General features: G+C 41.7%; 1 protein-coding gene across 3 annotated transcripts in view; it reads right to left on the reverse strand.

The window, feature by feature from the left end:
• Window positions 1-295: 295 nt before the first annotated feature.
• LOC146861373 (troponin T, cardiac muscle-like) overlaps window positions 296-16,893 on the reverse strand; it is a 195,709-nt gene continuing 179,111 nt past the window's right edge. For all 3 annotated transcript variants that reach the window (XM_085645676.1, XM_085645675.1, XM_085645674.1), the window contains one exon: window positions 296-781. In XM_085645676.1, coding sequence (XP_085501802.1) covers window positions 730-781 — 52 coding nt within the window. In that variant the 3' untranslated portion in view covers window positions 296-729. The remainder of the gene's footprint in view (window positions 782-16,893) is intronic.

A 16,893-nucleotide genomic window follows, 5' to 3' on the forward strand; every position in this document is an offset into this window, starting at 1 on the left:
ATTGCATGCCACGGTTAGCTTACGACCGAGACGTACGGAGCGGTTCGGACCCGGAAACGACTCGGTCGGTGATTTCCATGTAGCTCGCATCATACTGGCTCGCTCGTCCAGCTGTACGAGTCGGGCGGAAAACACGCATATGACTCAAACTTTTTCCGGCCGGACCGCGTTTGGTTCCCTTCCGACCCAGATCGGAATCGGCCCCTTAGAGTACTGCTGTGCACACTGACAACAGAATCCTGCACACATTTCTTTTGTGGTGGATCTCTTAAATCACAAACTTTGATGCATACTGTCAGAATGCGCACGTTTTTATTTACATCACAATAAAAATAGTATTCTGACAACCGATTCTTTTAAAAATGAAGAATGTGAAAAATACGTGTATTGAATAACATGCAGGCAATGGCAGAGGATATTGGACATCTTGGCAGGGGAGATGTACAACAGCAAGGTGATGAGTGAATGTTCATGCTAGAATAGAGGAACACAATACATGATTTCTGCTCTTTTTTTCTGATCAGAGGCGAAATGGCCAATAAACTTGATCTTAAACAAGCTTAATTTGTTGCAAAAGGCTGGCAAGGCAGGGGCAGAACTGAGCCTTGACATACGACCGACTCTGCACCGTGCATGACGAACTTTCAGAGACTTCAGCCTTTCCATAAATTTCCATACTTCCTACAGGTAGATGGTCTCTGGTCCTGATCTTTGTGAAGGGGGTGTCCCTCACTTCCAACGGCCTCCAACGATACCCTTGCTGCCACGGGCTGTTTTTGAACTAGAAGCAAGAGAAAGGAGAGTGAGTGGTTTAGATAGTTGAGCTTTCCAGAGAAGACATATAGATCAGTGACAACACATTTTGCAGCACCTACATATCCTAAGACAGCTATCGGCTTAGAATGAATCTCTGTTCCACATTAATTGGAAGATACAAAATGCGGTTTGCCACTAACAAAATACACAAAGGCATGCTTTGGTGGTTCAATTGACAGATTTGGAACCAAAAGTTCTGAAATCGTACCTTACCAGCCTCACTTGACCAAATTGTGTAAGCGTGTGAAGATCAGCCGTAACATTTCCTGTCATGTGCCTAATCACTCGAGGAACTTAAATCAAACAACTGCACTCTCATCTAGAGCCTTAACTTTTAAACCACTTGTTCATTTTTTGCTCCTTTTGTGGCTCCTTCCATGACTGCTCAATTCACTGGTTGTCCTAAGCATTCCAAAAAGATCAACCCCTCCTCTCCAACCCAATCTCATGTTCTATCCTAGGCTAAAATACTGCACCATTTAATGGATTTACCCATTACATCTCCTCTCACTAAAACCCAACACTGTCTGGCTTTTGCCTACTCTATTTCATTGAGACGGCTATGTACCCCAACAACACATTTATACTCATACTCTCCAATTTCTTAGCTGCATTTGGATTCGTGTAGCTGTCTCCTCAGTGTTTGCATCCTAGTCTTCAGGGTAATTACTCCAGGTTTCCTAGGGCTCCTGATCTCTTCGCTCGACCATGCAGTCCATTGACATTGATATGCTCCATCTACACCACATGCCTCAGTGATCTCTTCTCCTTTGGTTTCCTCGATCTTCTATCAATAAGAAACAAAATCTCTTTCTCCTTTGATTCACACCTGTTTCCAAACTAAAATCTTCAGCTGCAATAAGGCATCACCCCTAAGGTCACCCTCCACTCTTTCACAGTTAATGCATCCAAGCTTTAAATATATATCTTCCTAAATCAACAGCTCCAATAACCTTGCACTCTCCCATTATCTTCTCTTCCACCAGACACCCAAATCCCTCACAGACAGCCAGGACCCTGGGACTACAGTTTGTTTCCTACCACTTAACTTCAGTAAAGTATGACACCGTTTCCCCGTCCAGACCATGAGGTCACGAATCAAAACTCTAGTTAGTACTAAGTAGACTATTTCCAGTGGCCTCTAATAGTAGGTCTTCTCCTCCATCGATATTATACTAATTTTCAAAACAACATTTCTGTTGATTCTTCTCTGATGTGCTCCCCACTTAACACTTCTAACACAAAGCAGGCTGGTTCACCCTAATCCCAAGGCTCAATGGCAATTTCTGATCCTGCCTCCTTCTGCATTCTCAAGCGTTGTGTCCTAGTTTGTGCTGTGGCGCATCATTTCCTGGTTCTTACATCTGCAAATCATACTATAGCTACAATTCTCTGCTTCACTCCATGCTTAAGTGCTGAAAAATGATAGGAACATCCCTCTCTGACCCTCACACACAACACACATCTCTTCGCTCATAGACCAACCTACAACCCACACTCTACCAGCCATGGACAACAAAACAGGTAACCTCTTGGACAACCACCCAAGGGCACATCGGAGCCTCAACAAAGGTATAAAGCATTAGGCAAATGCTTTATTACCGCACAATACAAAATCTTGTAACCATTCCTAAGCCACCATGTGCATCATCAAGGTGTTGATTCTTCTAACTTTTCATACCCTTTGTGTTGTATGTCTGCCCTGGTCAACGTCTAGAGAACTCCTCCTTCTGACAGACCAATTGGGTAAGGAAATCTCACCTTTCGCAACCTTGAATACACAGCCAGCTGAACCCACCAGCCCTTGCTCCCTCAAGACATGCAGATACGTGCACCCCACTGACCCAGAAAAGTGTAAATATGATCTTATTTTAATTGTTTTATCCCTTATTGGTCCCCCCTCCCACTATTAGCTACCCTTCTAGCAACTGCTCTTTTTAGTGTTTTGGTGGCCATGTTTGGCCCTTCTATTTAATGCACTCAGAAGATATCTACCAGAAGACGTAGTTCCTTGATAACCTGTCCTACGAGATCCTCGAGAACAAGGGAAAGCCTGCCTTGCACTGCCGTCCATACATTAGGATAGCTGATAACACTAGATGTGATGGGAAGGTGTGGTCTGCAGCTTGATTTCTGTAGTAAAGTAAATGAAAAAAAGCCAGTTGTCATGTTTGTAGGAAGATTTATTGGAGTGGGTCATTGCGAGGAAGTGTTTTGTGCTGTGTCAGACTGACTGTGGTGAATTTCCAGGAATATCTCTGGCATGGTGGACTGATGTGCAGGAGTAATGCCACACTAAAATCATGAGAAGACGTCTGTGGTGCTGTAAACTTAAGGAAGGATTCTGCCGAGGCAAACTAATATGACCACCAATGTTTCTGAAGAAGACAAACTGCTCAACTTCACAAACTTGCGGAGTGTTACCTTTGCAAAAACACCAGCGGATGAAAAAGTATGCAAAAAAAAAAAACATTGGAAAGAGGTTTCTACTACAAAAGCTTTCTTTGAAACAGGATTCTTTTGGTGAAAAAGAGACTTTAACATTTTTCCTTCAACAAAACATTAGGACTTTTGAACTGACTTTGTTTGTAAATGGCCCCAACTTTGTGACTTTACAACTTATCCAAATTTTGCACAGCCCTAGTATTCAGACCCATACCGTGGATCAACACTTTTTTGGACTCCTGGTCGCTAATCCTGATCCTTCCTCTAAGGGGTCAGTGGGGTAAGTTGGATCGGAGCCAGCATTTTATGTGTTGCAGACCTGGAGCTTCAAAGTTTGGCCTTGACTGTTCCTATTGGATCAGGGTCAATGCTGTTTTCCATATGGCTGGGCCCAAACGGAGGTGGCATGGTGTGGAAAACAATTATGGATTTTGATATGGCTCAGAACAATCATGATTGGCTGAGATGAATTCAGGCATTCCACCCTTCACTGTTTTTGTATATTTGTGACCTTCATAATAGTAGTCTCCCAAAATCTGCTCCTCAAACAGCATAGATAACATGTAATACCAAACCTGCATACATTTGCATGGATTTAGATGGCATTTCTGAGAATTATCTGTCATTGACAGCTACTCATATTTAGCAATTCACACCTGCAATGTCTTGTACAAAGATGCTGGGTCACAGCCAGGCTCACAACTAGATGAAAGAAATGCACTTACCTGATGGGTGTGTACTGAGCACTGCAAGTATACTAAGCACATGGAGAATCAGCAAATAGTACAATATTATAAATGCTAGGTGGCTGTGCATAAATGCCTAATAAAAGAAGTTCAGCTTTTATTATGGCAATGGTAGTAGGTTTGTAGTAGACTAGGAAGCACATATAACAATAGCGACAAAGGGCCCCCGATTACAGATCAGTGTTATTAGTGGGTCCAGGAGGGGATTTGGGGAGTACAACTTCTTTAACCACATGGTCAAATCTCTGAAACACAATACGAAGAGGAACAAATGCCAGAACATAACCCTCTTTGAAGCATGCTCACCTTTTCCTGAAACCGGGAACGGTACAGGAGGGGGCAGGGAGACAAGGAGGAGAGAGAGAAAAAAGAGAGACTGGTGAACAGCACGGACTTGTGTAAATGCAATGTTTTACACAGGGTATTCTAACATGATTATCCTGCCTGACACCAAAGCAGAGGGTTCCTGAGAGGGGGTGTTGGGCTTGGCGCTTTATCAGGGTTATCCCAAAACTTTTTGTCTTCTTCCTCCTATTTTTTTACCTGTTTTTGTTGGCTTTAGGACTAATTAGTGCTAACGTGCATATGCTCCCTGTGTAAATTGTGATTATGTTTGGTTATCCGTGATTGGCATGTTTGATTTACTGGTAAGTCCTTAGTAAAGTGTACTGTGTCTGCCCCTGTAAATCTAATCCCACTAGTGGGCCTGCAGCACTGATTATACCACCCACATGAGTATCCCTGTAGACATGTCTCAGGCCTGCCACTGCAGTGTTAGCAAGTGCAGTTTCAAACTGTCATGTCCACCTGGAAAGCTCAAACCTTCCCTTTTATTACATGTAAGGCTCCCCTAAGGTATGCCCAATGCAGCCCTATGGGCAGGGTGCAGTGTATGTAAAAGGTAGAACATGTACATGTGTGTCTTACATGTCCTGGATAGTGAAACACTACTAATTTCGTTTTTTCACTTTTGCAAGGACTTTCCCATAGGTTACCATTGGAGCTGCCTTGTTACATGTGTGTAACTTTCAATTGGGAAGAGATAGAGATTTGGAGTTTAGGTTCCCTGGACTCAGAATTTAAAAACACATCTTTCTGTGAAAGTGGTTTTTAAATTGTGTGTTTGAAAAATCCACTTTTAGAAAGTTGGCATATTCTTGCTTTAGGATCCTGTGCCTCTGCCTGCCTGTGAAATCCACGTCTGGTTTAGAATGACAGTTGGGCTCTTTGTGCATTCACTCTAGACAGATACACAAAGAGAGCTAAGGTGTGCCTTGCATATCCTGATTACCATTACCATGCTGATGGGCCTTCCTGAGCTAGAGTGGTGGGAGGAGTTGTCACTGACACCTGAATAGGGCTGTGCCTGTCCTCTCACAATGCTGTCTCCACCCCCCTGTAGTGTGTCTGGAGCCAGGACAAGGCAAGGCAGGATCTGTGCACTACAATGAGTATACTTTGAAGCATGCCTACTTCAAAGGCGAAATGGAGTATAGGTATTGGACCCGTAACCCCACATTTTTAGAACACTTCTGGATCAAGAAGAGATTCTGTCAAGAAGAATAGCTGGAGAAACTATAGGAGAACTGCCACTCTGCTGTTGCTGTGTTGTGCCTGCCTGCTGCTTGCTGCTTCTGTCTTGGGCAGAAGAAAGACTGGACTGTACTCTCTTATCCTACTTCTCAAGGTTCTCCAAGGGCTTGTTTGTGCTTGCCTACTGTTGGAAGTCTCAGGGGTATCAAAGACTTCATCTGCAGCTCCTTTGAACTCCTCTGCTGGGAATTCTGACCTGCCAAGTGATGCCAACTCCTTTTTTGGGCCCTTGGAAATGGTTCTGCTGCTTCAAGAGCCGAAACTCCACGCAACGCTCTTCAGCGTTGTATTTCCAGCCGCAAGCTTGCCATGCAGTTGAAAAAACAACGCATCACCACGGCTGAAAAACAAGGCAGCGCCTATTCGTGGCTGGAAGAACCATCGCAGCCACAAGTCCAAAGCACATGTCTCCAACGTCCAAGACCCGCACTTCAACTCCGATGCAGGCCCTACTGTGCAGCTGAAGGAATTGATGTATCACCTTCTCGCGGCTGGAAGAATGATGCAGCACCTGTTTTCCCCTGCCGTATGAACCCCAGCGCGTCTGGATTTTCCATGCACCGCACCTGGGTGCCTGGTTTCCAGTGCATTGCATGGCAGTAAGGAGCCGCTTTCTGAATTCGACGCGTCACTTGTCCTCACAGTAAGGAATCAACACAACACTTTTCCTGTGTGCAACAAAAATGATGCCTCCATTCACCTGGGACTCAAAAATTGACACATTGCTTGTATTTTCTGATACTTCCCTCCCTCCTACAAAGGCCTTGCCTCTGAGATAGGCCTGACTGTTTGTGCCAATCTACCAAGGGGGAGAGCAGAGGTTATCTTGGGTATGTAACCCCCTTACTCTGACTAGAAGGAAGGGTCCCTATTTGGACAGGGTGCATACTGCTGCCAACTAGAGACCCCCATTTCTAACAGGGGGAAAACCAGTTCTGTAAAAGGCAGGTAGGAATGTCAAGTGCAGAACACTTCAAGACCACGTCAAGCGAAAACCTTATTTACCTGGGCTCGGAGGCCTGCATGATCTGGTGTCAGATAACCTCTAAGCAATAGAAGCTCCAAGTGTGGATAACCCCTTAATATTAGGGGCTGGATGTCCAAGCCTACCAATGCTGCATGAGTTAAGAGGTGCTACAACAATTTTTCAGAGTTGGATTGCTGGCCAGCAACATCATCTCTCTAATAACATAGGGGTTCAGAATAATCCAGGTACTACTTAAAGACTGAATGCTCCATTTTAGTCAATGCAGAAAAATCAATAGCGGAATGGATCACTTGTAACCAGTATACCAGGGTTTGTTAGTTAGTGGTTCCTTCTTAAAACCCTCATACAGGTACGTGGCTGGAAATGGAAAGGGGCGGTATTATCTTGGTTCTCCACCTATACGTAGCGTGACAGCATAGTCATAGGGTTTGTTAGGTATGCTGACCTCCACCCGGATGTTAACCACCAGTATTTGCAATAGTGTCCAGAGACAAATAGGTTAAAAAAAGTGCTTGAAGTGAAATTAAAATTCTTCAAAAATCCTCACTTGAGTGCAAATATTTATTGGTGAGTGGGAGTTTAAGTAAATTAAAATGGTGAGCATGTGATTTTAGACCGTGTTACTATGTCTAACACACTAAGAAGTCAATTTATACGGTCAACATGTTTCAGCCCCGTTTGCCCAGCCGGGACTAGGGGGCTTTCTTCAGGACAAGAGAAAGTGTATCTGTGCAGATACGATTTGTATTGCACTTGTCAGTTGGGTTAATATTAGCCCACTGTGAGGATTAGGTCAATAGTACCTGTAATTTGAAAAAAAGAGAGAAAAACAAAGAGAGGGAGAAAACTAGGTCAATACCTCGCTGTGATACTATCTGGGTTTCATCTTTACATTCAAATTCTTATAGAAATGTTAAGAACATTTAAGGCTCATGTTTAATGCCATCTGGTGCATTTTGCCGTTAAAACACACATTACAGAAATGATGGCATCACTTCTAATTGTCGTGCATTCGTTGTAAAATGTGTAAGGTCTCATAATGTTAGTTTAGATTGTTATCGGTTAATAGTTAATTAGATAAGGATTCTACTTAAATCCATATTTGCCATGTAAAATATTGAGACAGGGTCATGGTGATTTTTGCAAAAATAGGGTTCTCAAACGTGCCGGTTACGGCTCAGTAAACATACCCCAATGCGGTTGGTGGTTTACCTTAAGAGACACTCGTTTGTGGCATCTTCGGGGTTGGCAAGTATATCCCGGCTTGCTGTAAGGGGAAAACGATATTTAATAAAGGCATTACTTTAGTTGTTTCAATCGCAATCCTTCGGCGTCCCTCCCTCACCTGCAGCTATGGGAACATCTTTGCTTGTGCTTGCTCTGCCCTCGGTGGTACCGGTTGTTCTTGGAGCCCTCTTTTATTTCATTTCTTCAATAGACTTGGAAAAAATACTAATGGTAAAAATACTCCTTGGCTTGTAAAAGTGAGTGTTACGGGATAGGAGATCAATAACGTTTTTGGTGCAATTAGTCTTTCATGTTTGTTTGCAAATTCGATCGTGAAGATTAAAAAATATATTTTCAATTTTACGACTCTTCAACATTAGTGTGAATAGAATGTGTTTAATAATCTCGTGACGCGGTGAATAATTTTAAAGTGACTGAGTTGTTGTTCTGGGGTTCAATGACCTCGCTATTTTTGTGGCGAATAAGGTGTAAGTCTTCTAAGTATGACTGAATCCATATTATAGGTCTTGTTTAGTCGCTTGTAAATAATTGCTAATTTGTAGGTATGGATTTATCAGACAGGAAATATTGTCAATTAAACTGGTGCCAAGGTATATCGTCGTTTAGTCCGAGCCCATTCATTTTTAAGCGGTGGACCCAATGTTGTTCTTTCTCAAACAATATACGTTCTGCATTCTGATTTCAGTTGGTTAACATCTCTATGATTGTCCAGTGAAGCTCCTCAATTGTATGGTCAGAATCTATATAAAGTTTGCTGATTTTGGTCGTCGCTTTTTACATTTGATGTTACTTTTCTGTTCTCTGATCCGCAGTTTTACTTTGATACGTCATCCCAATGTATCTGAGCCCACATGGGCACGTGATCATGTAGATCACATGTGTGGAATTACAATTGGTATGTTGTCGCTGTGTCCATACTAAATTGTCAGACAGAGACAGGGTTTTGTTGCAGTGGTTAGTTTTAGACCACACAGGACCCTCATGGATAGTGTTCTGTGATCGGGCTCAGGTTCCAAGCTGTGGTAATGCTTTCTGTTTTCATTTTGGATGCCGATCAAGTATGCACCAGGAGGTCTTTCAGGTTTTTTGTTCTCTTATTCGAAGTGACAATCTTCCAATTCTTATTCACAATCTTTTTTCCAGTGTTACTGGCAATATTATACGTTGTCACACATGCAATTGGGTTCTCACTTGTCTCTTTGGGAATGGGAGTCAGCAGACATTCTCATGGTTGATGTCTTGCTCTTTTTTTTACATTTGTGAATTGGTTTTTAAAGGTTAGTCTCTTTTTAACAACTTCTTGGAGTGATCCTCAGCTTGTTGCTTATAGTCTTCCAGCTTGCTGCTATTACGTTTGAGACGTACAAATTGACTGTAGGGGAGATTGTCCCTTACAGGGTCTGTGATGAAAGTTTTTATAAGATAACAGGCTATTTTTTGCAGTCGGTTTGTAATAGGTTTTTGTTTGAATACTGTTAGTTATCCTCTATGTAGAGCGAAAGGTCCAGGAAATCCAATCTGCTTTTGTCAGCTGTGTAGGTGAATTTGAGGCATTCGTCTCTGATGTTAATCCAGTGTATGAAGTTCTGGAGGTTGTCACTGGTATCGTTCCAAATCACGATGTCATCTATATATCAAGGATTTTGGTCGTTCAATATATGTTGCTTCTCAAAATTGCTCACATACAGGCCTGCTACCAATGGCGCGAAGGCGTGGCCATGGATGTTCCGTGGCTTTGTTCATACAGTGATCCATTGTACTCAAAAAAGTTTTCCATGAGCGCTAGTCTGCAACATGCCTTGGTGTTTTGTATTGCCATTGTTCAGAAAATAAGATGGTCTCCAATGTTTCCAAAGTGTCTTGTTGTGGAAGGCTGGTATAGAGACTTTCTATGTCTAGGCCTACCAGTAACATCTTGTTTTCATCAAAGGGTAGGCCTATCAGTTGGTTCAGAAGGTCTTAGGGTTTTAGGTAATGAATAGAAGTATGGTGTCTTTGGGTTTTGTGCAATCAAAAAATCTGCTTCATGTTTTGTGATTCAAGAGTTTGTTTCCACTTCTTCCACCATCATTTGTACTACCACGGTTGGATGAATACATACCAACATGGAATGCCCACCATGACCCCAATGATGGGAGCACAGAATATGCAACAAGCGCCTTTTTTAGGATGAGGCCAGACCCCTCAAAGAGGAAGACGGAAAGGGGTAACTTGGAACGAACAAAAACAACGTCAAGTATTGACACGCAGCATTTCCAAGGCCAAACCAGGACCGAGCTCACCGAATCACTGATAGTCAACCTTACAGATACAGTTCTCCCTGAGAACCAAGTCCAGATCCTAAATAAAGGCCTGGGCTTTGTTCCGACCCAGACACTAGACATCTTCAAACTAAGATGTGAACTGACAGAATTTTGTAGGAAATTAAAAGTAAAAGCCTACTTCACTGGAAAAGAAGACCCCACACCTGACAGTGACACAAACTTGAGACAAAAATCAACGTTCTGCCCCCGCCACACACTGTGCCAATAGAAATACAAGCTTTTGAACAGGCTATTATGAAAGAGGCAGAAGAAGTCCAGAAGAACACCAAAAAACCTTTCCACAGTATTACCAAACATGAACAACAGGCTTTGGATCAACTCAGAAAAAATGAAAATATAATAATCAAACCCGCTGACAAGGGGGGAGGCATTGTCCTACTGGAAAAGGAAGGATATGACCAACAGTGCCTCCTCCTTCTCTCAGATGAAAAATTCTACAAAAAAAATCACAATTGATCCAACTCCAAGGTTGAAACACCATACAAATGATGGTGGAAGAAGCGGAAACAAACTCTTGGATCACAAAACATGAAGCAGATTTTTTGATTGCACAAAACCCAAAGACACCATACTTCTATTCATTACCTAAAACCTATAAAAACAGATCCTTGCCACCAGGACGTCCCATCGTTTCTGGGATAGGCTCAATATTAGAACCTTTGTCTCAATTTGCGGATCAGTTTCTGAAACCTCTGGTCCAAAAAACTCCTACATATCTGAAAGATACTCAAGACCTTCTGAACCAACTGATATGCCTACCCTTTGATGAAAACAAGATGTTACTGGTAGGCCTAGACATAGAAAGTCTCTATACCAGCCTTCCACAACAAGACACTTTGGAAACATTGGAGACCATCTTATTTTCTGAACAATGGCAATACAAAACACTAAGGCATTTCGTCCTAGAATGTTGCAGACTAACGCTCATGGAAAACTTTTTTGAGTACAATGGATCACTGTATGAACAAAGCCACGGAACACCCATGGGCAGCGCCTTCGCGCCATCGGTAGCAGGCCTGTATGTGAGCAATTTTGAGAAGCAACATATATTGAGCGACCAAAATCCTTTCGCTTCCAGAATATTATTCTGGAAGCGATATATATAGATGACATTATCGTGATTTGGAACCCTACCAGTGACATCCTCCAGAACTTCATACACTGGATTAACACCAGAGACGAATGCCTCCAATGCACCTACACAGCTGACAAAAGCAGATTGGATTTCCTGGACCTTTCGCTCTACATAGAAGATAACAGTATTCAAACAAAAACCTATTACAAACGACTGCAAAGAATAGCCTGTTATCTTATAAAAGCTTTCATCCCAGACCTATAAGGGACAATCTCCCCTACAGTCAATTTGTACGTCTCAAACGTAATTGGAGCAAGCTGGAAGACTATAGGCAACAAGCTGAGGATTTCTCTAAGAAGTTGTTAAAAAGAGACTACCCCTTACAAACAATTAGCAAATGTAAATAAAGAGCGAGACATCAACCACAAGAATGTCTGCTGACTACCATTCCCAAAGAGACAAGTGAGAACCCAATCACATGTGTGACAACACATGTGTGACAAGTAACACTGTAAAAAAGATTGTGAATAAGAATTGGAAGATTGTCACTTCTGGCAACCTGAAATGGCCAAAACCAAGGTTTGCGAATAAGAGAACAAAAAACCTGAAAGACCTCCTGGTGCATACTCGACCGGCACCCAAAATGAAAACAGAAAGCATTACCACAGCTTGGAACCTGAGCCCGATAACAGGACACTATCCATGCGGGTCCTGTGTGGTCTGCAAACTAACCACTGCAACAAAAACCGTGTCTCTGTCTGACAATTTAGTATGGACACAGCTACAACATACCAATTGTAATTCCACACACGTGATCTACATGATCACGTGCCAGTGTGGGCTCAGATACATTGGGATGACGTGTCGAAAAGTAAAACTGCGGATAAAATAACATAAAATTAACATCAAATGTAAAAAAGTGACGACCAAAATGAGCAAATATTATATAGATTCTGACCATACAATTGAGGAGCTTCGCTGGACAATCATAGAGATGTTAACCAACAGAAATCAGAATGCAGAACGTATATTGTTTGAGAAAGAACAACGTTGGGTCCACCGCTTAAAAACTAATGTGCTCGGACTAAACGTCGATATACCTTGGCACCAGTTTAATTGACAATATTTCCTGTCTGATAAATCCGTACCTACAAATTAGCAACTATTTACAAGCGACTAAACAAGACCTATAATATAGATTTAATCATACTTAGAAGACTTACACCTTATCGCCACGAAAATAGCGAGGTCATTGAACCCCAGAACAACAACTCAGTCACTTTAAAATTATTCACCGCGTCACGAGATTATTAAACACATTCTATTCACACTAATGTTGAAGAGTCGTAAAATTGAAAATATATTTTTTAATCTTCACAATCGAATTTGCAAACAAACATGAAACACTTATTGCACCAAAAACTTTATTGATCCCATATCCGGTTACACTCACTTTTACAAGCCATGGAGTATTTTTTCCATTAGTATTTTTTCCATGTCTGTTGAAGAAATGAAATAAAAGAGATAAAAGAGGACTCCAAGAACAACTGGTACCACTGAGGGCAGAGCAAGCACAAGCAAAGAAGTTCCCATGGCTGCAGTTGAGGGAGAGACGCCGAAGGACCGCGCTTGAAACAACTAAAGTAAGGCCTTTATTAAGTATCGTTTTCCCCTTACAGCAAGCTGGGATACACTTGCCTACCCCGAAGATGCCACAAACGAGTGTCTCTTAAGGTAAACCACCAACCGCATTGGGGTATGTTTACTGAGCCGTAACCGGCACGTTTGAGAACCTTATTTTTGCAAAAATCACCATGACCCTGTCTCAATATTTTACATAGCAAATATGGATTTAAGTAGAACCCTTATCTAATTAACTATTAACCGATAACAATCTAAACTAACATTATGAGACCTTACACATTTTACAACGAATGCATGACAATTAGAAGTGATGCCATAATTTCTGTAATGTGTGTTTTAACGGCGAAATGCGCCAGATAGCATAAAACAGGAGCCTTAAATTTTCTTAACATTTCTATAAGAATTTGAATGTAAAGATGAAACCAGGATAGTATCACAGGGAGGTACTGACTTAGTTTTCTCCCTCTATTTCTTTTTCTCTCTTTTTTTCAAATTACAGGTACTATTGACCTAATCCTCACAGTGGGCTAATATTAACCCAACTGACAAGTGCAATACAAATCGTATGTGCACAGATACACTTTCTCTGGTTCTGAAGAAAGCCCCCTAGACCTGGCTGGGCAAACGGGGCTGAAACATGTTGACCGTATAAATGGACTTCTTAGTGTGTTAGACATAGTAACACAGTTTAAAATCACATGCTCACCATTTTAATTTCTTTAAACTCCCACTCACCAATAAATATTTGCACTCAAGTGAGGATTTTTGAAGAATTTTAATTTCACTTCAAGCACTTTTTAAACCTATTTGTCTCCGGACACTACTGCAAATACCAGTGGTTAACCTCCGGGTGGAGGTCAGCATACCTAACAAACCCTATGACTATGCTGTCACGCTACGCATAGGTCGGAGAAACAAGATATACCGCCCCTTTCCATTTCCAGCTACGTACATGTAGGAGGGTTTTCTAAGAAGGATCCACTAACTAACAAACCCTGGTATAGTGGTTACAAGTGATTCATTCCCCTATTGATTTTTCTGCATTACGTTTGGAAGTTGAATGGATCATCGCTTCCCTTCTCTCTCCCTCCTCTCTACATGATTGAAACCATTTTAGTCAATGTCTAATGGTAGGAGAGTCTAAGTAAAGGAGTTGCTATCCAGGATTGCTTTTTCAAGGGCATTTTCACTATATGTGGCAAAAATGTGTGTTGGTAAGATTCTGTAATTTATCGCGAGCACATTCTTTATTTAAATGCTCAGCTGTAGCAAAGGTGGTACCACCAATGGTACATACGGTGCAGGGGAAAGTAATAGCCCATAAGAAGGTGGTGTTATAACAAAATAAAAAACACAAGAAGCCTATTCTGACAGATATCTTCTCCCATAGGAAGGGCTGTGCACTTTGGAGAAATAATGCTCCACAGTAAAGAACTGAAATGTTACATAACTGTGCTTTTTGAATGTCAGGGATGACTAGGTATATAAAATGTTGTTGCAGGGGCTAGTGCCAAGAAAGTAGTTTTGTGTCCCCTGCCAACTCATCTTTACTATCTAGGGTTGCTAGATTGCTGGTCTACTAGATTAGGTGCTTTGTAGAACTGAATTCATGCTGATCAATTTATTTGTCTACTTGCTTAGAAGGCACTCCAGCCAAGCGTGTTACCTACTCATGCAAGAGGGTTGGAAAGGAAGGTGCAGGCTACTGTTGTGGGAATGTGAGCTGAAGTCAGCTTTCCACTAGCCAAGTCAGCGAGAATTCCCGATGTCCAAAATAAGTTTGATAAAAGTATGCTGCTAAATTAATTAAATTTTTAGTATGGAATTATCTATACTTGAGGTTTTATAATTTATTTGTGTGTATTGCATTGGGAACTGTTCCCTTCATTTTTAGTGTGTGATATCACTTATCACTACAATGCTACATTTATTTATTTGTATCTAATGGTAATGCTTAGTTTGGTAATCAATATGTTCCTCATACTCTATTTATAACTAATAATGAATGTGTCAGGACTGACGGACCGAGGGTTCACTCTTACCCAGCTTTTTAGTGCCAATAAATGTTACAGTAGCTCGATTTGTTAATGCTAGTGCTGCACAGAATTAAGAATATCACAAAAGAGGGAAAAGTTATGGGAATACCATATGCGAAAGATTAGTAAAACCTAGTATGTACTAAAACAACCTGTCACGGCCAGCATCACAAAGTTAACAGAAACACAATAATTCTCATTAGGTATCACCTGCCAGACAAGGCAAGGTGTCTGGTCACAAAAGGCCTATTTTCGAACTTACAGTGGGCTTAGAGCCAGCCCAGTGCTTTCCAAGGGTTGGCTTTATTGTCACTGTCACTTCCTTGCTTCATATTCTATGGCTTTCATTGTCTATCTTGTTCCATTTTGAGTTTGTCCCTCCACTGCCACATCCACTTGATTGGCCGACTTGTGTGTTTTTCACTGCATATTTTTAGGGAATTCTTTTTTTCATTTTGGTGAAGCAGTCCACGAGAGTGCATGTGTTTTCCAGCTATCTTCCTTGTGTGATTCTCTCTCCCCTGCACTCTGTGTGGCTCTATCTTGCTTGAGTGCTTCTCTCTCCCTTGCACTCCATGTTGCTCTATCTTGCTTGTGTGCTTCTTCCCTGACCTCTGCATTCCATGTTGCACTCTCCCGTGTGTGCTTCTCCCATTGTTCCAAGCTGTTCTCTCCCTTGTGTGCTTCTCCCCCCAGGCTCCATGTTGCTACCTCGCTGGTAAGGTTCTTTTTTCCCTCTCCTGCTACCGGTCTTTTATTTTTATGTACTTCCCTCAACCCCCGAGATTCCACCACCCTCTCCTCCATGGCATCCCTAACCTATGCCAAACATTTCATTTTTTATTTTTAAAGGGTCAGGGAGCTGCTACTTACTGCTGGGATGCTCCGCAGTACATTGCGCACTTTTGTGCATGAAAAACAGTCTTTATTTACCAATCCATCTGAAGTCCACTATCTTGAGTCGGTAATATTAAAAATTTCAAAGAATATGTTGCCTGTGTCATGACACATGCGCTCACATATCTTATTACACATGTGCGCACCAGTTATCTCACAACGGCTTTTCCCCTGACGCTGCACAGAATCAGAAAAAAAGCATCATGCTTTAACTGATGCTGTGCATCTTTGGCAAAAGGCATTGGCAAAGTCAACAGGTATCAACACCAATAATGACTTGGCATCAAGAGGAATCACTTTTAAATTCAAGGACCTCTACTACTATTGGGAATAACTATTTCCCAACCTCTGACAACACGTCCAAATTTGTGAGGTCCTGGGCCTCTTAAATTTCAGTTAAAACGACCTGCAACACTGCCCTTAATTACCTAACAATATTTTTTACACAAAGTAGATCCCCCCAACTTACAAAAGTAATCAGAGAAATAGATGTGAGAAGTGAAAAGTGAATAGTGAGAAGGCACCTCACGTACGCAACACCAGGAAGGCTGCCAGCTGGTTCTCGCTGGTATGCCCACGTTTTATCATCATTGGTTGCCAACTCACAAAGATAAGGAAACTAGTGTCCAGTGGAGGAAGGGTGAGCAGACAAAGAAAAAGGAATTCGAACAGAGACTTTGCTGTCCCCATAAACAGAAAGAGAGAAAGAAAAACCCAGTGTATTGCAGAGAACAAGTGTTCCGAGCAATATTAAAATTGAGTTGAAAACTCACTATAGGTCACCCTCTTTATTCAAAACCAGTGAGTTCACTCAAAATAAAAGCACTATATGTCGCTAACCTTTATAAGGAAGGCCAACATGTTTCATTGCCATTAATCCTTATTGTGGCAATTTCATCAGGGCATAGGTTTTCAATCACTCGCCTCACTGGACATACACTTTTGTGTTGCAGAAGGGCTATATAAAAAAGCAGGAAAGAAGAGAAATAGAATGGCAATTTTCTATTCAATCTTCAATAAAAATATGGACCAACCATTTATGCTTTTAATCAAGTCTACACCAAATATTCATTCCAATGAG

Source organism: Triturus cristatus, chromosome 3_1 (assembly GCF_964204655.1).
Source record: "Triturus cristatus chromosome 3_1, aTriCri1.1, whole genome shotgun sequence".
Taxonomy (NCBI): Eukaryota; Metazoa; Chordata; class Amphibia; order Caudata; family Salamandridae; genus Triturus; species Triturus cristatus.